Here is a 21363-nt window from a genome sequence, read left to right on the forward strand (position 1 = left end):
CACTCACACCAGACCGACCGAAATTGCCACACTTCAAACGGCCGTCATGACCTGTCACCAAACTCTCAGCCACATGCACTCTTCTCCATCGGTCCTGCTGGCCCATATATGCTCCTTCGGCCGCCCCACTAAGGTTCGCACCTATTCTGGCAACACAAGTCTTCCCGGAAATCGCGGCTTTTCAGCCCAGGCCTGGTTTAACCTTGCTCTCCATCCCTACGCCCGGCCAGCATTCTCCCCCAGGACCACTCAACTGCACTGACACTTGTTGCCTTTTGATTTACTCAATTTGATGCTACCTAGACGCCTCGTTGTATGATGGGCAGAGAACTAACTTTTGTCGTCCTGATAGTACCACCTACTCAGGGCCGACAATCCCGCAATGAACTCGAGAACCAGGAGAAGCCCGATATTGGCCACTCAGTCCCAAGGAACTCAAAGCCGGATACCAAGGACTATGCCTTTGATTTCCCCTGGTGATATTCATTTGAACCCCGCCTCCATGGCCGGACAAGTGCCCAGTGGGAACTATGCTGTGACATCTTCCACTCTTGGATCGCGCCGGTACCACGGCTCAAGGCCCGTTGCACCATTATCCGGATCGTATCCGGACAACGATGATTACTTCTTGTCCACATCCTCAGGGATGGCTTATCGCTCCATGCCCGTCTCTGACGGCCCGTTTGCCGGCCCTATGTTGTCCAGCCTGAGCGGCTTCGATGCCGATTTCGCCTCTGAGTTCTTGACAGAGGATGCTTTCTCAGGCGACACTTGTACAGATATGACTTTCGTACCTTGCCAGTACCCAGGACAAGGAAATTCCGCGGAGCACTTGCAGGCCAGTTACATGCCCATGGAGTCACTGTACATGCCTACAATGATGCCCACTTTTAACACCGACATGTCGAGGCTTCCAACCCCACCCCCAGAGGAGTACCTGGCAACATGCTTTCCATCAGGACACGTTTTCCAGGAGCAACTGTGCCCGGTGGACAAGGATTTCACGATATCCGAGAGTGCTACCACATGCCACATGGAGCCCGCCAGGTCAGATTCCTTTCGCTTAACCCTGTGTGAATATACAAACTAATCAATGCAGCAACAGCCCCAGCCAGCGGAGCGTGCGACAACCCCGACCCATCCGATCAGCCTCGGAAAGGAACGCTTCAGCCAGTGAATATTGTGCCTCGTCCACTTCACCCCCGGAAGTCAGGAGCCCTCCTAAAGAAGATCCATCCAACCGGGAAAAGGCCAGAATTCATCCATACTACAACCGCGGACCTGATGAGGACGGAAAATACCATTGCCCGTGGGCTCAGGAAGGCAACTGCAGTCACCAATCCACCACGCAGAGGTGTGTCTACAAGTAGGTTGACACCCCAATCCACTCACCACTGGTACCTTCTCTAACCATGCCCTTTCTTTGCAGCAAATACGTGGATTCCCATTTGAGGCCATACCGTTGCAAGTTCACGGATCGACCCGAATGTGAGGACCTCCGGTTTTCGTCCAATGCCTGCCTTCTACGCCATGAAAGAGAAGCCCATGGAGAACATACCCACGGAATGAACCCCTACCTGTGCAAGTTCCCGGACTGTGAGCGCGCCCGGGAGGGGAACGGATTCCCTCGCCGATGGAACCAACGTGACCACATGAAACGGGTCCACCAATATGAGGAAATTGATGCGCCTGCGAAGAAGAGCCCTAGCAGCCAAAGCCAGTCCAAGAGACGGAAGGCTCCGAGCGCGCCAACCTCTGTCCCGATGAGGAGATCAAGTTCATCCACAGTGTCTAAGGCTCATGCCATGGTCAAGGCATCCATCCAAGCTTCCAACTATGGCCCCATCAGCCGGACCCAGTATGTCGCTCCCAGCGCCTACTCCACCCATGCGCAGGATTACAACGCAATAAGGGCACAGCCAGTGTCCATGGCCGAGGTGCAATTCTCTCATCAGCCAGTCGCCATATCCAGGACATCTAGGGTTTCGCCATCATACTCCGGGGTATATTCTTCTTGAATCCCTTTCTTCTGTCCGTCTTTAGCGCAGATGATTCAAATCATGCATACATATACCCCCTTGTGCGATTAACCCATCTGGACGACGTTTGTTTCTGACCTTCGCTTGACTGTGCATGTATCCACCCTGGGGCCAGACCATTATCCTCTCACAGGACTACATACCAGAGGAGTAACAGAACAACAGGGCCGTGTCACGTCACCGCAGCTCCAGTCTATCTCATTCAGCGTTGCGCTTTACGCGCCTCTGTGACACGGCCCGTGTAGATTGATTTTCCCAGGAGAAACCCTATTCCACAGGAGTGGACTACCACAAATCCATGGACAGGCCAAAAAATTCCCCCCTCCGGAATTTTTTCCCAAGGAACAGCGAGGATTCAAACCACGGATAAACCAGTGGACACCTGAGCGTAACCGGAGAAGCTCTGGCTTTTAGTGGAACAGGATTGACTTCGTCGTCCGCGACCTGCTACTGTGGGATGGTGCAAAGCCCGGACCGAAGTGATTGATATATAGATAGATGATACTTGACAGCAGTGTCAGTAATAATGACTTCCAATGTACTATTTTAAATTTACTCTGATCTCGGTCCGTACTGAACAAGACTGACTCGAGCAAGAGGCCTTGATGCACACAACGTCTAGAGTGCTTCACAGTGAAGAATGCTGTCCTCTTCTTCTCCTCGCCCGACCCGCAGAGCCACGCGACGACTGCCAACCCCGCAGGACACGCAGAACAGGCACCGAAGACCCCCGCCGACAACAAAAATTTCCCATCTCCAAGCCTGGTTGAGTAAAGCGAGGAATTGCAATGCCAGTGAGTCCAACCACCAGCATCCATGTAACAATACCGTCGACGCGTATTGTCGTATCTCATGCCCACCGAAATCCACATTGACAACCCTTCTCCTCTAGCTCATCATCGTCACGGGCCTCCCCTGCTCCGGCAAGACCCACCGCGCACAACAGATCGCGGCCTCCCTGACCGAGTTCATCTCCTCGTCCACCGACCCGACCATCTCGAGGCGCACCGTGCAACTCATCCCGTCGCAGCACGCTCGTGCCGATCGCGGTTCTCACGGCGTCGGGTCCGAAACTACGCAAGACGCGGCCTCATCTCTGCGCGATCAGATCTACACGTCCGCAGCGGAGGAGAAGACTGCACGAGCGGCAGAGTTCTCGGCCGTCAAGCGCGCGCTCGGTCGGGACAATGTCATCGTGGCGGACGCGTTGAATTACATCAAGGGATATAGATACCAGTTGTGGTGCGAGGCCAAGGCCGCGGGGACCAGGTGTTGTGTCGTCCACGTGGCGGCGCGGGAGGACGAGTGTGCCGCCTGGAATGCCGAACGGGCGAGGGCACGGGGATCCGGACGCAGGGCCGGAGAGGATGGCGAACATGAACACGGTACACACGAGCAAGGGCTGAAGAAACACGACGGCGAGAATGTCCTTGGGGAGTTGATCCCTGAGAGCCATACGGCCATCTATGGCGATCGCGGCGTGAGGGAGACGGAGACCAGCAGGTCGCGGTCTTCGTCTCTGGACGACATGGAGGGGGTCACTGCCCGAGCGGGACAGCCGCACGAGGACGAGACCATGACGCTCAAGTCTCTCTACATTAGGGACCGCGCCGACACGGGTTCGGCAACGGCCACATGTCAACCTCAAGCGTCGACATCCTCACCCGCATTCGCACCTTCACCTTCACCTGCACCTGGTGTCTCAAATACAATGCCGCCCCCACCATCAACGGCCTCAGCTCCCTACAGTCCATCGACCCTCTCCTCCCTCTGCATGCGGTACGAGCCGCCCTCTCCATTCTCCCGGTGGGATACGCCCCTCTTCGTCGTTCCCTCCACGGACGTGGCCCCTCCCATGGCAGACATCTGGACCGCGATATACCCCACACCCACCAGACCGACGAGTAAAAAGGCCTTAAGCCAGCTGGGACCGAGACCGCAATCTCATCTCAAAGCAAGTACTCCCGAGGTCGAAGACACCGGACGAGAGAATGCGGGCGCGAACTCCAATGCTACAAAACCCGAAGACCCCACCAATGGCGGTTCAGTGGTGAAACCCCACGCCGCGACGGTCCTCCCGCGCGCGACCGGCGCCGACGCCCTACAAACGCTCGAGTCCGCGACCATGGAGGTCGTGAAACAGCTGCTCGCGCAAGCGAGGGCCCATACCCCGGCGATTTTGCAGGGCGAGGGCGGGGAGGTGGATCTGCGTGTGCCTGTGGGGAGAGAACAGCGCGCCATCAACTCTGCTGCTGCTGCTGATGCTGAAGAAGAAGAAGAAGAAGAAGGAGAGGAAGTTCGAGAAGAAGACGCAGAGGCAGTGCACGTGACGTTACGGATCCCTCCCGGCGTGAATCTGAACCAGCCGCTGCTCCAGCGGTTGCGGCGGAAATACACGCAGATCCAGCGCGGCGGGATCGCGCATGGGCAGGGGTATATAGTTGGGCGGAGGGCCGTCGTTGAGTCCTTTGTAGGGTTTTTGGCGGATGAGTGGGACGAGGATGAGCCGGTAGTTGGGTTGGGTTGAGAGTGTGGGCGTGGGGCGTGGGCGTGCGATGGTGCAAGAGTCACAGTGTGAGTGAGCCAATCGCAGTTTACATCAAAGTACGGACTCGAGCTGTGTAGAGCTCTGGTTAAAGCACGCAAGTCCAAAACCTGGCCTTGCGAGATCCTCGACTCTGTTGCTCATGACCCGAGGCATTACAGTGAATGGCGACTTACCCTAGCCACCAGTCACCAGTCACTACCTAGGTAGTCACTGAGGCTGGGTCCGAGGCTGAGTGAGCGGAAATCTCGACTTCCGTTGCGCGAACAGAGACCTGGACCGGGGACAGGGCTAGGACTAGGACTAGGATAGGGAGTATATATGTACCATTGTTGAGTGGCGAAAGGTGGCGTCCCAAATTAAGTCTCATCCAAGTCCAAGTCCAAGTCAAGTCCAAGTCAAGTCCAAGTCCAAGCCAGTGCCAGTCAGTGCCAGTCAATACTAGATACAGAGACACGAGTGCTACGGTATGCAGAGTGAGTGGCTTGACTTTCACCATGTCCAAGCGACATGAGATGAGATGAGATGGATTGCCTGCCTGTCTGCCTGCGTGCAACGACGAATGCGGTCGACGGGTGAAGTCGCAGCGTAAACTCTCTCGCTCCTTACCTTGGGAGATTCAGGGAGTTGAATCAAGGCTTGACAATGTCTCGCGTAATACAAGATTCGCCGCACAATTCTCTCCCTTCCTCGCGTTCGGAGATCGAGGGAGTTTGGTTCAACGGTTTGACGATATCTGGCGCCCTGGAAGATGGATACAAGACTTCAAGTAACGAGAAGCACGTGTACGCATGCAATGATGAGACCAGGCCTGTCACCAGCGAGTTGCATCGATATTGATATTGATATTGATATTGATTTCCATATTCATATTCATGTTCTCATCCTCATCCTCATTCTCGATTGTAGTCATAAGTAGTTGAGTCGAACCGGCCTAGACTCCATGTCACTCCAATGAGACTAAACCAAAGCCTAACCTTCGCTTCACCTAAAAATTCCCTGAATCGAGATTCCGTCCCATCTTGGATGTGCAGGGGCCGTCTTGCGAAATTCTCTTGAAAGTGATTCCTGCCAACTCCGTGCCCCGGTGGGTGTGATGTAGTATGCATGCAAGCCGTCGTTCTGATGGAAACTCCAGAGAGGGATGCCCGTCGTCTATCAGACAGATCAGAAACACACAGAGCAGTGGATAAACAACGTCCCGCAGTCGCTCGAAACTCAATAACAACCGCATCTGCTTCCCCAGTATGAAATGAATTATATTAAAGGTCCGGCGACCAGAGGTGTATGGCACCCAACCAAAGCCAAAAACGTCATGGGGTATCGGCGTCAAAAGAACCGTGACGACCTCCGAGAAGATAACAGAACCGCATAAACTGGTTGAGAGGAGTGGTCGAACGCATGTTGCTCGCATCAGGTATAAAATATCGTAAATGTGGAGATGGATGTGACGTCAAGAGCAAAAAGCTTGGTGAGGTCGTGGTTGGAGTCGAAATATCCACTCTTTCGTTCGGCCCGTTTTGCGTTGGGAAGGTGACAGTGACGGTGACCGGTCACGGCAAACTCTAACGCTAACTGGAAAATATGCCCGTCGGTTGCTTACCACCTGCATAATGATAGATTCCAGACCATGGAAGTCATGACATGTCGACAAGAGTTGGGCGTGCCGAACATTCGTGGTCGTCAAGCACATGTCAGCCAATTTCCCTCCTCGGCATAATATTTTGTGGCCGGAATGCGGAATAACTCCCGAGAAAGCAGAGGGTCAGTTCCCCCAGCAGAGTAGAATGAATCGTAGTGTAGAAATATCGCATACAAAGCGACCAAAATCTTCGTAATGCTCTGGCTCAGAGCGAGATGTCACCAATATCCCGCATCAAGCACGCCATCTGAGCGCGTTTGGCTGCCTCGGCAAGGAAATCAGGTGGCAACTGTCCAGGATTCATGGCCTGCGCGTGAGCCGGATGATCTTGTGACATGGAATTGCTATGAGGATGCAAATGGTGTTGCTGGCCCTGTTGATTCATCTGTGGTTGTTGGCCACCGTAAGGTTGCTGGCCTTGTAGTTGTTGCGACGCATACGGGTTAGGCTGCGAATATGCCCGTCCGAAAAAGGGTCCCATTTCTGCAGCCGACGGCGAAGGCATCGGCGCGTTCATGTGCGATTGGCCTTGCTGGTGCTGGGGCATGAAGAGCGGCTGGAGATGGAGACGATTCTGAGGTTGTTGGGGGGTCGATGGTGGCGGAGGGGGATGCATGCTGTCACTGATAGGACTGGGGTGCGAACTGGTCGAGGCACTCGACGGTTGTGAGAAGGAATTTGCAAACGCAGGAGCGGAGAGAGTGCCACTCCTCTGCTGGAAGTGTTCTTGATGTAGATGCTGTGATGAAAGGCGAGCGCTTCTGCGTGGATAGCTGCTCATCTTGTAGCAAGACTTGGGGGGCTCAGGCTGTGGAATTGTGTTTCAGAGACGCAGCCGCTGAGCAGGCGGCTCCTCTCTATTTCAAAGGTGCTTCTGCGTCTTGGTCTTGTTTTTGCAAGGACAGCGCGCGGCTACCGAAAGCCTGTGTTCTCGAATCGCAAGGTCTGTGCGGACTGGTCGGTTTGCAGAGGTACAAAGTACAAGCGAGGGACGAAGTACGTAGAGGACGGAGGAATTCAGGATGGGTGTAACACGGGCGTAGTGTCGCCGCAAGAAATGCCGGGGCGCGGAAAGTGCGAGCGGGTGTGAGTAGGATTTTTGGAGAGTGAGCCTAGGTCAGTTTCTCCCAATCCTAGCGAGTCCTCACTACTCAGGCTCTGTCGATGATGCTGACCACCCAGCTGAAACTGCCTGGATGGCGAGAATGCAGTAGCCGGACAAAGATGGGCGAGAGGTGAGGCAATCAGACAAGTAGGAGTTTCGTGGGGGATCGCGTGGAAGCCTGCCTGCCAGTCCGAGAGCCTGGAGAGATTGCGGGGCTGGTGCAATTGGGCGATGGGGAATGTGAAGCTGATCTTGTGGGGGGCCGAGAACCTTGACTGGCTGCGTCGCCCGGGAAATCAATGCGAGATCGAAGATACAGCTTCAGATCAGGGAGAGATAATCGAGGAAAAGAAGAGAGCTGTGAGCGACGAGCAGGTACGAAGGAAAATCACCTCCAGGAACAGCCGGGCCATGAAGCCGTCGGGAATACACGGTATATCGATAGTGGGAGGCATTTCTCACAAGAATGCGATAGGCTTGATCCTTCGATCCGACGATGTGCCGGCTGCGCTCTCCCACGTTGCGCCGGCCTCGGTCGGTCCTTGCCAGAGCCTCCGGGAAAAAGGCGTGCATCCAGCACGTCACTGCACTGAGTGAAAGTACGAGTACCCTAACTACAGGATGCAATGTACCCGCCATGATGTATGAATTTGGGCTGTGATGCGCACACTAATCCCACGTGTTGGACTTCACTCAGATATCTGCCGAAGAACTTTTCGACTCGATACCACCTCACCGCCTGAACAATGCGCCGCAGTAGAGTCAGTGGTAGGTAAGTGGGATTGAGGGGGTCGATGAAAAATGACTCTGGCCAGATACCCGTCGAATTGAACGGGAGTGACGCCGTCGCACCAACTGAAATCTGCCGTAGAGCACAAGTTACCGCAGTATCTAAGTACTCCACGTCAGGCTCCACGCAATCTAGTAGCTCTTCACGAGTGCCTTTCATCTCAATTGAGAGTCTATCCGCTACGGTGCAGAGTCAGGCCACCCCTCGAACGTCGAGTAGCAAAGATCCGATCGCATCACATCATCACTGTGCAGTAGGAAGGTCGACATGATTTGACGCAGGATTTCCGGATACTCGCCTCAGGCCTGATTCGAGGTAACCTCGGCATCCTCTTCTCCGACATCTCACGGTTAAGGATAAGGTGCGAGTACACTGCGAGTACTCCGTAGTTGCTACTCCACGGGCTGCGAGCGGCTTTCTATACTGTAATCGTTGCCGGAATTTGTAGATAACACTTGCAGTCTCTTCTTCGAATGGGTTAAACTCGTGCTGTCTTGTGCGAACTCGACGCGAAACATTTGTTGACTCTTCGGAAACCTGCATGTTGGCCGCTTCGTTGTACGGTCAACGGGTGCCGGGTAACCCTCAGAGGGTAGAACAGGCCGGACTGGAGCCCTTCGATACACCGACACCAGCGACTCTGGAGACAAAGCTGGTGATGGCGCAGGAAGATCGTTGTCTAGTACTTATGCAGCATTATGGGTAATGAAAGCCACTTCTAGCTGACCTCTACAAACTTTTCTGGGTTAGAAACTGCTCTGGTGACAATTTGCGCCCTGTTGGCAGAGTTCAGTCTGAGAGAGGTCAACGAGTCGGCCGTTCTAGGCATGACACTGGCGGAGGCGGCCTGTTGTACTCGGGTAGGTGAAGACATTGTTGGAGACATCCACCACGCAACGTCGGAAATCGAACGACCCTCTAGTACTCTTGATCCGCAAAGGCTGCTCGGGCCAAAATGCAGCCTGGCCAGGCATCAGAGCACGATCATCTCGAATTAGCTATGGCTTGAGGTGGTATTGGGTAGAAGCACATCTACGGAAGCTCAGCGATCAGAAGTCGAGTCGATAGAATTATGTCGTTGGTACAGGCACTGGTGATTTGTATCGGGGACAAGGTCGAAGTTCAGACAAGGAGAATATCTAGCGGATTATGCGTGCTCAGTACGCAGCAATTACGGTACGTCACGCTGACCACGTAGTACTGGGCGAGCCCAGCGAGCCATTCAGCACAAGCTCATCCGTGGCTTTTCGCCAAGCCATACACGTCGACGCTCGAGCCCAGACAGGGCTTTCATCCTTCCCCTCAGTCAGCAACATTCTGGTGTCACTACACGCTCTGAACGGCAATATCGTGGCCCTCGACCAACGATTTGGATGTGTCTTGTCATCGCTCTTCGTCTTCAAGATGGCTCACAGTGACGACGATGAAGCTTCGGCATCTCTCGACATCTTCCGGGAACCTGCAGACTTTTTCCAGCCTGAGAAGCCACCAACCTTCGTCAGCTATACCCTTCAGGATGGAAATGAGCTCAGGCTGAGGCTTGTTGGGCACAGTCCTCTTTGGGTGTGATATGGAGTTGCATTCTGGATTTTATTGTTAGACTAACCATTTCATAAGGGTCACCTTCTTTGGAACGCTGGTCAAGTTGTTGCCACGTATCTCGAGGACCATGCTCGGCAGCTCGTGCAGAACAAAAGTATTCTTGAGCTTGGGGCTGGCTCAGGTCTTCCTAGCTTGGTTGCTGCTCTCTTGGGCGCTCGAAAAGTAGTGGTGACAGACTACCCTGACCAGGAACTCGTAGACAATCTCCGTTATAATATTGAGCATTGCTCGACACTGAACAACAAGTCCACAATTGTAGCGGAGGGCTACCTGTGGGGAAGCGCGCCGGACTCCTTGAAATCTCATATTAATCCTGGTCCAGAAGGTTTCGACCTCCTTATTCTTGCCGATATTCTCTTCAACCATTCAGAGCATACAAAACTGCTCCGGACAGTACGTGAATGCTTGAAGAGATCTTCAGAGTCGGTTGCTTTGGTCTTTTTCACACCGTACCGACCATGGCTGCTGGATAAAGACCTCGATTTCTTTGAGCTCGCGCGCAAGGATGGGTTTGTGGTCAAGAAGCTTTCGGAACAAATCATGGACAAGGTCATGTTTGAGAACGACCCTGGAGACGAGCTTCTTCGCAGGACTGTCTTTGGCTACCAGATGGAATGGCAACTTTGACTCAGATGTCTAGTTGCGCTTACCATCTCGCTCTTTCTCACCAACAAGCCTGTTACGTACCAGCTCCTGCTGGTTCTAGCCAACTCGAACGGAAGGTGCGGGCTTGTTAAGTTGCATCGTCAACTTCGTCTCACAGATAAAACCATCTACGCACACCATTCGCACCCCAACGGCTGCTATCATTCTGTCACAGCCTCGACAGGAAGCATCTTTTCTCTCAGTATCGTTCTTCAATGCTTTTGAAAACACTCGCTACATGTATGTGAGTTCAATTGTGCAGCTCAATGAGCTTTGCGAAGGCCGGTTCAGCGTGACTGACCTCGTTAGCAGGCTTCCTCTGTGTATCCTCGTATCATAACCAACAGCTCATGCCCTTCACAGTGCAAATCAAAGGGAACTGGGTGAACAGAATCACTTCTTGCTCTCAAAGTCAGCCGGGAAAGCCTAGCGAGGAGCCCGCTCAGCCACCTGTCGGTAAGCACACACACGCTTTGTGACATCTCGCTATAAACCAAGCAAAGTGCTCCTTCTAACCCGTGCCTTAGCCGTCTCTCGCGTGTCATCCTCTGGCACTAAGACCGGTCTCAGGACTCCTGACAGCACCGTCATTCAGCCATTCGTTCCTATATTCTTCGTCATCCTGTTCTTCACGACCCTGTATGACCATGTCTCCCCGACGCACATCAGTACAAACTATGCCAGCACGTGGGGTGGCATTTGCTGACCGGATGGAGCGAAATATACTTGATCTCAGGGTGGATTCAGCGGCAAATACCGGAAGAACGAATGAAGAGCAGGGTTTCAGAAGTGCCACAGAGTCGGAGAGGCTTGCGGCCAAGCCGACCGCAACCTCGAATGACAGAGCCACTGACAATGGATGTATCGGCAAGAGCCAAGATGTTGACAACGAACAAGTCTCACATGACTGTCAGAAACCCGATGATGAAAATGCCGGTGAGCATAGAGCCAGCTGCGGCGATGACGATGTGACGGGAGGGGATGGTGCATGGGTCGTCCCTGGTGTCGGCACCTTTCAAAAGCGGGCTGTCTACATATTCGATGGATGCAGTCTACCTGCTGGCCTTTGGAAGAGCAACTATACTATACAGAGCCGGACGGTGGGACAGATTCCTTACAATGTGCGATTCGACCCTGCAAACGTTCAGCTTTGCAACGGGTTTCTCACCCTGGCGGTTCCAGGAGGCCAGCAGCCCACGCAGGCCGACAATTACGCCATCAGGTGTGCGGAGGTGACGACGATTGACCAAAATATCCTCTACGCCAGCGTGCGGACCAAAGCTATTTTCAGCCAGGAACCTGGCACTGTTCATGGTGCGTTTCCAGGTCGGGCGGCTGGATGATGCCCTCAGGTACTGACAGTAGCAGGACTCTTCTTCTACAAGAGTGACAATCAGGAGACCGATATCGAATACTTGACAGATCCAACTTCCTTGTCCAACCCAGGTCCAGGCGTACCTGTGCCCATGTGGTACACGAATCAAGCTGTTGATCCCCAGAGGATGGCCAAGACTTACCAGACCGGCAATGCTCCAACTGACTGCGCAGAGAACGTCCATGAGTATCGGCTTGACTGGACCAAGGATTTTACTGCCTTCTACATCGACGGGGTTCTCCAGAAAAAGTTCTGGGTCAACGTTCCGAGTGTACCAGGTACATGGGTGTGGAACAATTGGACAAATGGCGACAGAGGTACGTATCTGGTGTTATCTCTATCTCAGTCTTCGTTTCTGACGGCCATCGTGCCAGGGTGGTCGGCCGGTCCTCCGGCGAGGGACAACGTTCTCAAAATCCAGAGCATCACCATGTACTACAACACTGCAAGCAACGCATCAAGTGATTCGGTTTAGATGCGCGATCGATGCAGGCCTGGTGCACGAGCGCCAGAAGATGCTGTGGACCAATAAGGGCGTCTATGTTTGTCAAGAAGGATCTGGCCCAGCCCTCATCGCGGAGCACATGGCGACCTAATAGGTGACGATAAAGACTGAAAGTGGATCAGTATTCTTAGATAACCCAAGGCAGCCCTTGCATGCCCGACTCTGGCACTCAATGAGTATTTCCTACAGACCCAGCACCATACCTGAACCATGCTTAATACTTCCTTATGGGTCATGCGCGTGCAGCTATTCTCGCTCCGAACGAACCGCCGAGCTGGATGTGAACGGATATCAACGAAAATCATGTAGATGACGCGGCCGCTGCTGGTGCTACTACCGCCGCTTATCACTTGCCGGCAGGACAGCTTACCTACTGTGATTACCAGAACGAAGGCAGGTGGCAAGTATGCTCTGGAGATGTGCGCCTGCAGGCCCAGCAGGAACGTGACTTGCGCGCTCAAGCTGTGTTTCTCCTTCAAACGCTGAAACACCAAGGCCATCCAAGGTGAGCGGAAAGCCAACCGCGACGACGATGCAATGCATGTGGCAACCATCGCGAAGGATCGGGCATGGCATTTCTGGGGTCAACGTGCATGAACATGGTATGTACGTAACCACAAGTGTTCAGAAAACCTGGGTGGGTCTGGCGCGAGTCATCATCAGAAGTCTCGCCGGCAATCGCGTCTTCTAGAAGAGCCGAAAGAGGCAGACAAGAAGATCTCAGAGAAGCACAGCATAAAATGGTGGTGTTCGGGATCAAGCTGCATCAGCATGCTTGCGACGAGCACATCACGCTTCACCTCGTCATTGGCTATATAATCGCGACCACCGGAGCGGCGAAAGGAAAGGACTTGAGCTCCAACAGGACCATGATCGATGGGGCGAAGCCCACCCTTTTTGCCGTCGCCATGCACTCTCCGTGCCCGTTGCGAGCCTTTTACCCGCAGACACCCTGAGAGTTGCAACCGGTGCCCATAGAGCTGAGCCAAGTTGACAACGGGCAAGATACGTCGCTTGGTGGGTAATACGACGTAAAGTGGATTATAGCGAGGATGCGGAAAGAGAGCGACGAGCAACAGAGGCAGATAACACACCAAAGATACCCAGGTATCAGCTGTCTCATTGAAGGAGTGCGAGCGTGAGACACGACAAGGTAATAAGTGAGGATAGGGTGAATTTCAGCCTGCGGGGACAGGGGTCGGATAGTTCGGCCAAGGAAAATTTTTGAACGCCTGGGGACCCAACAAATCATGCCCGTTAGGGAAGCAACATCCCACCTCGAGGACAATCAGAGTGGCTTCCGCATGGCTTCCACTCTGCCCATCCTGCTCGTCCCACCTTGTGGCCGCAGAACCTGCAGCCGAAAGCGCCTCGTCTATTAGACACCTCCACCATCCTAACGCAAACCATACGCATCGCTCCTCCATCGACCCTATCCCAGCCGATGAGAATCCGCTCGCTCACAACGTCGTTCCCCATTTTATGCATACTGCTTAATTGCTTCTTTTTGTTCTGTCTGTCTGTCTTGCTTTCCTCAAGGGGCGTCTATGGGGTCGGCTTGATTCCAGCTTCATTTCCGTTGAGACTCCCTTTCATCGTCATTCGTTCCCCGCGCCTGCACGCCGTCGCGGTCCAGTTGCTGCTTGCCGTCGACCCTCTTCTTGCGTTCGTTAATGCTCGATGCGATCATTTTGACCCTCGGCCCACGGGCACCTCGGGCGTTTCTTCCGAACCCACCTGTGAAAGGTTAATAGTCTCTCCCTCCACGATCTGGGTCTTCCTCGCCCTCTTGGACACGGACCGTCGACTCCTACCCTCTAACCTATACCCACCGTCAACCTACTCACACTTGCTGGGTCCGGTGACGTTGTGACACTCGCTATTTCAAGTCGCACAGGTCACCCTATATGCACAGAGGTTTGATTGCGCAGTGGAAACACTGGGATCCTGCATCTATTTGGTGGACGGACGCCTCTGACGACGGTTCTTGGGCACCACACTCGTTTGCCCCGCGTGCACAAGGTCCTCGCCCGGGCATTCGTCAAGAGTCGAGAGCATCTGCCTAATGCCTCACTATCAGCACGTCGCCTGTTGAGAGAGTCTCTATAGACTACCCTGGACGTCGAGTCGTTTCTCCATCGCCTGCGCCTCTCGAGGATCTCTAGTCTCTACCACCAAGTTTCTTCGCTGCTCCCTCCGGGGAAGACATCTCTACGTACACTATTGCGAGATGTGTAAGGCTCACGTCCTGCGATTCTGTTGCGGCCATGGTATCCTGATGAGCCTCGACATATGCAATCTGGGACCATGCCCGATCCTCAAAACAACCGGAGTCAAGCTCCCTCAGCAACCCTACAAATGCTACAATTGTCAGAACAGATTGTCAGGGTCCAACCTCAGACCAGTCTCATCACGAGGATGTTCTAACTCCTCGTATGGGACGTCGGATTCTCGCTCAGACGGCTCCATTACGCCTCCGTCCTCACCGATATCCCGGGTCCAGTCTTTTGCCGCACCTCTGCCCGGTGTGGCTCGACAACCCAAGGAGTGTGGCGAACTGGCCCGCAGGTTCACACGGTCAGAGTCATTCTCTGCCAAAGCATTCCACTTCTCTTGCACGTCATCCTCACACTTCCTTCCACCTCATTACATGATGCTGCCGAATTTCTTATCTCACCAGGACCATCCTTGTCCTCCATGTCAGCTGGAGGATGCCCGTCTGAACGCAGATAGAGAAGCCATCGCCTCGGCAAAGAAGCAATATCCACATCTTACTTGCGAAATGCTGGTCAGTCCTGGGAGGAAATGGGAGGACTGGCAAAGCAAGCCGTCGTTGGAGAAGTATATCGAAGAGAAGCGGTCGGACGAGAGACAACTATGGTTGCACGTTACCAGGAGGTGGACACAGGATCTGCAGAAGCTCCGAGTGCTGGTCGCCGAAGAAGATGGGCTCGGGTTGCTGGGTTAAACGCAAAATGCATCACCTCTATATGCTCACAGGAGGATGGATTGGGCTCGGGCTTTTCTAGGCGTTCTAGGAGGCATGTCCCAAAATGGGAGGGCAAATTGTCTTGATATGATACCCATTAGCGTGGAGTCTGGAAGAGGAGGCTTTCTCATCCGCTTCCTGAGGACAGACATTAATTACTACGCGATACCAGCAGACATGAAAAGAATAACGATTCAGATATACGACCGAGCTGTGCACTGCCAGTAAACAGATGTTTCATTTGCTCACAGCACTGCATTATAGTTCATCAGTGCGGTAGTCTATCCAGAGAAGCTGAGCGCTTTTCAGATACGCAGGGCGTCGGTGTCTCCCACGGGTCCCAGGTGGCAGAAGAAATTTGCTTCGTGGTCGCGTGCCCCCATGCCAGTTGAAGTTGCGGTGTGATTTGGCCACAACCATGCAAAGCAAGAGCGCTCTTCTCGTCAGACAATGTGATTTTTCTTATTCTGGGTTGACATGCCTGGTGATGCAGATGTGCGTGTGTGCCTGCCAAGAGCCAAGATCCGGGGTACGTCGAATGGCAGCGGCCCCGAGCTTGAACTAGCAATCGACTCGTCAGTATGCGCTTGCGGCGCAGGCAACAACCATTTCTTCGTACCTGTTTTAGTAGCTTCAACGTCAATCTATCTCGGAGCAGGCCTCTAGTTCCGAAGAATCAGCATAACAGTCCTGTGCTCTTCATTTTTCGAGGCGGTGAAGCTCTCTGTCACAATGCAGGTGACGTGGCTCTCTGTGTTGTTGTCGCTTCCTGCGGCTACCCTCGCATTTGTTGTCTTCCCCGAAGCCGAAGTCTTTCGCAGCCAGCTCGCAGATGTTCCAGGCCTGTCGCCCAAGGCCCGCGTCATACCCCAGACCATTGGGACAGAGGACAGAAGCATAGAGACTCCAACGTCCAGCGACACAGTGGAGGAGATCATTGCGGACGAATGGGTCAAAATCACGAAGCTATCACCGAAGTCCGCTTTGCGAGTGACGGCCATCGACGACGATTCTGACGATCAGCCCCTTCCGGTAGTCATCTGGCATGGACTCGGCGACTCAGCCAACGCGGATGGGTTGAAAGAAGTGGCCGCATTAGTGGATGAAGTCCATCCAGGCACATATACATACATGATCACAGTAGGCGCCAACGCGGGCTCAGCGGACCGCCAGGCCTCCTTCTTCGGCAACGTTACACAACAGATTGATTCTGTGTGCCACGCGCTTACGAAGGACAACATTCTGCGAACAGCTCCAGCGATTGATGCCCTCGGTTTCAGTCAGGGTGGCTTGTTCCTGCGTGGTTATGTGGAGAGGTGTAACGCCCCCAAGGTCCGATCTCTGATCACCTTCGGATCGCCACACAACGGAATTGCAGAGTTCCAGAAGTGTTCGTCCCCGACAGACTGGATATGCCAGGGCGCCAATGCACTCTTGAAGAGCAGCACCGTGTGGTCCGACTTCATCCAATCTCGCCTCGTCCCTGCACAATATTACCGTGACACAAAGGACTTTGAGAATTACCTGCAACATTCAAACTACCTGGCTGACATCAACAACGAGCGAGCCCTCAAGAACGCCAGCTACGCGGACAACCTATCTCAACTGGAACGCTTTGTCATGATTCTGTTCAACAACGACACAACCCTGATCCCCAAGGAAAGCGCCTGGTTCGCCGAATTCAACGAGACGGAAAATTCTGTCACGCCACTTCAAAACCGACCTCTCTATCGCGAGGATTGGATCGGCTTGAGACGGCTGGACAAGAAAGGTGGATTGAAGACGGTCAAGTTGCCAGGTGAGCATATGCGGTTCAGTGATAAGGATTTAAAGAGACTGTTCATGTCTTATTTTGGCCCGGAGGGCAGACAATTTGAGGATTCGGTGGTGTTGAAAAGTGCTAACATGGAGGAGGAGACGTTGAGATTTCGGCATTCTTTTGGCTTTTCAGATGATGAGTTGTAATAGAGGCCAATACGGAGTGCTTTACCGTCTATAATCGTCTCTTTGGGCGGCTGGATGCCCGCAGCAGGCACATTCATTCACCTATCGTTTAAGCGACAGAGTTGACGGAAGATGGGATGGCGTCCAGGATAGGAGAAGAGCGTCACCTTACTATAGTTTGGTTGCGAAGCTGTTTTCTCTTTGAACCCCACCACTTTCTTCCAGGCATAAAGGTCAAGAAGATCCCCCAACGTCTAGGGTCGTGCTGCTTCGCCGTGGCAAGCACTTAACAGTACGGCGTGCTGAACGCGAAGGAGACGTCGGTATGATGTATCCTTCCCGTGGTTCTTCGGTCATCATCAATGGAGCTCAAGTACTACCAGTACTGCGACTCATTCCCTCCCTCGAGTTTACCCCTGAGTCTGGGCAAAGATTTCAGATTACATGCCAGTACCCGAAAGTAGAACGCTCTTCAAGTGAATATCCTGATTGCGTAATTCTTCTCAAAGAAGGACAGGTGGAGGTTTTGCCCTCGACCAATATGTCACACACTGCCCACGCCGTGGAAGGAGCGAGATCGTGGACACGCGACGGCTTCCTGATATCGACAGATTCTTCACTGATCCCTATTCAAGACCTCAATGAAGCCTTTGCATCAGACGCACTATACTGGGCTTCGCCACTGCCAGATCCAGTCATGCAAGATATGCTGGACAATTGTCTCTGCTTTGGGCTTTACTCGCCGACACCGGCACCACCTGCGCCTGCGCCCGTGGATAAGGACATCTCGGCGTCTACAGCGCCGGATCCAGCAGAGATACTCCACGAAATTGCTGGACATGTCAAGCCGGAATCGAGCAGTCAGTCAACGAGCCATCAGACGTCACCCAAGGATGTGGAGCAGCAACAAACCCAAGATCAAGAACAGCCCTCGTTGATTGGTTTTGCTCGCTTGATCACTGATCGAGTCACTTTCGCGTACCTGACAGACGTGTACACGTTGCCGGAATGGCAAGGCCAGGGACTTGGGAAATGGCTGATCTCTTGCGTGCAGGAGGTCGTCGAAGACATGCCACATCTGAGGAGGTCGATGTGTGTCGTTGGCCACGGGAAAGAGAGGGGTATAGAGTTTTATGGGAGCCTGATGAAGATGACGCCGCTGACGGAGCCGGCCATGATATTGGTATGTCGTCTTTTTCCTGCTGCTTCAATACGTAGCATCGCAGCCCCGGCGTTACACTAGGCTAACAGCTTCGAGCAGTCCTGGAAAGGCCCTGCGAACACCTTCTGAATGTGTCGGTAGTCCGAGTGGAGGAGAGAAAATAAATCAACATAAGAGGATGGTGGATGTGTCAGGAAGAACAGGCAGAGAGACTCCATGCCCGTAGGCTCTGGTGAGTGCCTCCCATATGGTTGAGACTGGAGGGAAGCACGATCTTTCGAGGCCTTCCCTTGGATGTCACAAAGCGGCATTACCATCACGGAGCGTCGACACTCTTCACTGGTCCCATGTTTAGGAACCCTCCGCACGAGAGGATCTTCCTTCAATATTGCCCCATCATCCTCTTGCCGTAGCTATACGCTCTCCCAGCTCCATTGACATGTAATGGTATGAATCGGTCCTCGAGATACTTTCGGTGAAGCGTCGAGACTCACCTTCATTTGCGTTCGAGAGGAGCGCCCTCTGGCGCTACTTGATCTTCACGCAACGTCCTCCACCATGCTTCACTTCACCGACGCGGTAAGTGAAGAACTGGTTTAACGAGGTGATTTAAAACCCCCAGCGACCACCTCATATCGACTCTCACACGGATTATATCCGACTCAGCGTCACCTCCTTCGACATTTTGCCTGCCCTGCTCGGACGAAAAAGATGGCCTTCAACGCATTCAAAGTCAACATGCTGCCGACCCTTCTTCTTCTTCTCTTGCTGAACATCGGGCTCGTCATCACTGCCCGTCCTCAAGTCCGTCTCCCATTCTCGAAAAATGACTGGAAATATCAGGCATATGCGCGCCTCATGCGACAGGGCTTCGAAGATGCAATCACCCTCGCGCGGGTGGTGCTGCTGACCGGAAGGCAGTGCGATCCGGTGCGTGCACTATGGACAAAATCGTTCCGTGACTGCGGGTTACAAGTACTGGCAGTGGTAGCCCGCGGGTCAATGCTAACATTGCTATCCCGTCATCACAGGAATTCTTACGGTGTAAGTCGTCCCTTCACTTGACTCTATGGCGCTTTTCATACGGTTGTTCTTTCGTTGGCCGTGAAGCTGACCTGGTGCTCAGACTTTCAGCATCAAGACTTCGAGTTCGTGCAGTCTATCTTCGCCAGAATAGCCAACATCGACGTGTCCAAGGACCACAACCAGGCCGATACTCTTGCCCTGCTCTCTACTTTCGACATGGTGAGTTGGCGTCTCTGTTCTTGTCTTTACCGTGGATGTTCAGAGCCAGAGTGGCAGGCTTCAAGGCGAACCTTTCACCCCGGCCGTTTTCCGTTCTTGCAAGATAGGCTGGAGGCCCTGCCAAGTTATGGTGCCGGAAGAGTCTCTCGATTAATCCCAGTCTCCCACCGCTAGGACACCACATTAGGTCCTTACTGGTCTTCAGTGTTGATGACGTTCGGCGATTATCCACGCGTTCCCGCCGATATCCAAACCAGTGTCGGCTGCGGGAACAGCCGGAATGTGCTCTTCAACAAAAATGCATACCTCATCTACGACCCGCGTGCTCCGCGACCAGACAACTGGGACTTTCAGGGCGCGTGTTACATGATCCTCTGTCCCGGGGGGGAAATATTCAACTTCCGGCTCGATTTGGCTGGGACGGAGATCCGCCCGCTTTTGCGAGGGACGCCCAGGGAAACCCTAAGCCCGGCTGGGGGTGCAGCGGCTTGGGAGACAGAGATACCGGGTACATGAGAGTCGTTGGGACGACGGTTCTGCATGAGTTGCTTCATTGTCCGGACATCTTTGAGGGGATCCCCAATTACGACACATACGTCTATGACCGTCAACACTACGGGTGGAAGTTCAACATCATCCGCAAGATCATTGATTATCCACCGAATGACCGTTCTTGTGAGTCTGCCTACAGGCGTGGCTGTGGAGACTGTCCTGTCTTCACCCATGCTAATCAAATCCTGCAGATGGACCATGGAAAGCGGCGAGACTCAACCGCGAGCCCCAGGACCCGACCACCAAAATGTCAATCTCCATTCAAAATGTGGATAACTATGTCTGGTACGCCATGTCAAAGTACTGGTCCTGGGTACGTTGCTCCTTTTGTTTTCTTTGATAACGCCCTCTCATAGCGGGATTCGTTGAGATCCGAGACCAAGTTCGAGCGTGAGTATCTAAGTCTAACAACGTGGCAGAAATGCGGGCGATCCTTCGGCCCCGCAACTTCTCATGCAGACAGCACTCTCAATATAGGTCGCGGCTTTGTTCCCGCGCCGCAACAGCCGGGCAGACCCCAACGTCCACCTGTCGAGGCGCAGATGGAGGTTGATCGACGTTCTGAGACTTGGAATCTCTCCGCCATCGCCGAGCTTCTCCTTGACACGGATATCGAGTGGGAATGATGGACGAGTGCCGCTCGCATGGGAACGAGCAGCTCATTGTCGGCGAGAGACAGGACGGGCAACGACCGACTGGGCAGGGGCGCATGGATGGGGGCATTTGCACCTGCGCAAAAGGTACTGGGGGCCTAGCGGAGGGCTCTCGGTGTCGTGTGGATGGAGACATGGAGCACGCATGCAATCACTTCCCTATGTTTAAAAATTGCGCCTCAGGCGTACGTTGGGTTGCGGCATGCGCACCCACGAACTTGAACCGCGCGACACAGGCAGGTCAATCGACCACATGGTGCCAATTGCTTGCATCTGCACCCAGGAAGAAACGAGTCTACGTCCAAGCTGACCTTTAGTCAGCAAATAAATTGCATCGAAGCAGCATCAAAGTTCTCCCAGCGTGTTGCCAGTGGAGATGCCGTCGAACCGGCACCCAGAGGCTCAACATCATGGCCGTGAATAGATCCCCGTCAATACACCACCGGTGACAAAGTACCCTTCATTCATATAGTGCCGGCTGCTATGCAATTCGTAAAAGAGCATGCCGCTGTTGTGTGTGTGTGCAACAGCCATATCGCCAAGCCTTTTTTTGCTTTTTAACGACGACTG

The 21363-nt window shown here is 53.6% G+C and overlaps 8 protein-coding genes across 8 annotated transcripts; 7 read left to right on the top strand and 1 right to left on the bottom strand.

Moving 5' to 3' along the window:
• Nucleotides 1–406: 406 nt before the first annotated feature.
• On the top strand, nt 407–1883 carry A1O7_09516 (uncharacterized protein; the record flags this gene model as incomplete). Its single annotated transcript, XM_007763504.1, has 3 exons — nt 407–1047; nt 1100–1366; nt 1430–1883. Coding segments are annotated over 3 exons (1362 nt in total), but the record flags the coding sequence as incomplete, so codon positions are not given.
• Nucleotides 1884–2827: 944 nt separating this feature from the next.
• A1O7_09517 (uncharacterized protein) lies at nt 2828–4566 on the top strand (the record flags this gene model as incomplete). Its single annotated transcript, XM_007763505.1, has 2 exons — nt 2828–2833; nt 2932–4566. 2 exons carry the CDS (start codon nt 2828–2830, stop codon nt 4564–4566), a joined length of 1641 nt encoding a protein of 546 aa, XP_007761695.1.
• Nucleotides 4567–6431: 1865 nt separating this feature from the next.
• Nucleotides 6432–7007, bottom strand: A1O7_09518 (uncharacterized protein; the record flags this gene model as incomplete). Its single annotated transcript, XM_007763506.1, has 1 exon — nt 6432–7007. One exon carries the CDS (start codon nt 7005–7007, stop codon nt 6432–6434), a length of 576 nt encoding a protein of 191 aa, XP_007761696.1.
• Nucleotides 7008–9525: 2518 nt separating this feature from the next.
• On the top strand, nt 9526–10350 carry A1O7_09519 (uncharacterized protein; the record flags this gene model as incomplete). Its single annotated transcript, XM_007763507.1, has 2 exons — nt 9526–9684; nt 9739–10350. The coding sequence occupies 2 exons, from the start codon at nt 9526–9528 to the stop codon at nt 10348–10350; spliced, it is 771 nt and encodes a 256-aa protein (XP_007761697.1).
• Nucleotides 10351–11045: 695 nt separating this feature from the next.
• Nucleotides 11046–12218, top strand: A1O7_09520 (uncharacterized protein; the record flags this gene model as incomplete). Its single annotated transcript, XM_007763508.1, has 3 exons — nt 11046–11682; nt 11737–12060; nt 12118–12218. 3 exons carry the CDS (start codon nt 11046–11048, stop codon nt 12216–12218), a joined length of 1062 nt encoding a protein of 353 aa, XP_007761698.1.
• Nucleotides 12219–14478: 2260 nt separating this feature from the next.
• Nucleotides 14479–15216, top strand: A1O7_09521 (uncharacterized protein; the record flags this gene model as incomplete). The annotated part of the gene is made up of 1 exon (XM_007763509.1): nt 14479–15216. One exon carries the CDS (start codon nt 14479–14481, stop codon nt 15214–15216), a length of 738 nt encoding a protein of 245 aa, XP_007761699.1.
• A 753-nt stretch (nt 15217–15969) lies between these two features.
• Nucleotides 15970–17202, top strand: A1O7_09522 (palmitoyl-protein thioesterase; the record flags this gene model as incomplete). Its single annotated transcript, XM_007763510.1, has 1 exon — nt 15970–17202. The coding sequence occupies one exon, from the start codon at nt 15970–15972 to the stop codon at nt 17200–17202; it is 1233 nt and encodes a 410-aa protein (XP_007761700.1).
• A 520-nt stretch (nt 17203–17722) lies between these two features.
• On the top strand, nt 17723–18472 carry A1O7_09523 (uncharacterized protein; the record flags this gene model as incomplete). Its single annotated transcript, XM_007763511.1, has 2 exons — nt 17723–18364; nt 18443–18472. 2 exons carry the CDS (start codon nt 17723–17725, stop codon nt 18470–18472), a joined length of 672 nt encoding a protein of 223 aa, XP_007761701.1.
• Between the last annotated feature and the right edge of the window lie 2891 nt (nt 18473–21363).

Source organism: Cladophialophora yegresii, assembly GCF_000585515.1.
Source record: "Cladophialophora yegresii CBS 114405 chromosome Unknown aczIN-supercont1.7, whole genome shotgun sequence".
NCBI lineage: Eukaryota > Fungi > Ascomycota > Eurotiomycetes > Chaetothyriales > Herpotrichiellaceae > Cladophialophora > Cladophialophora yegresii.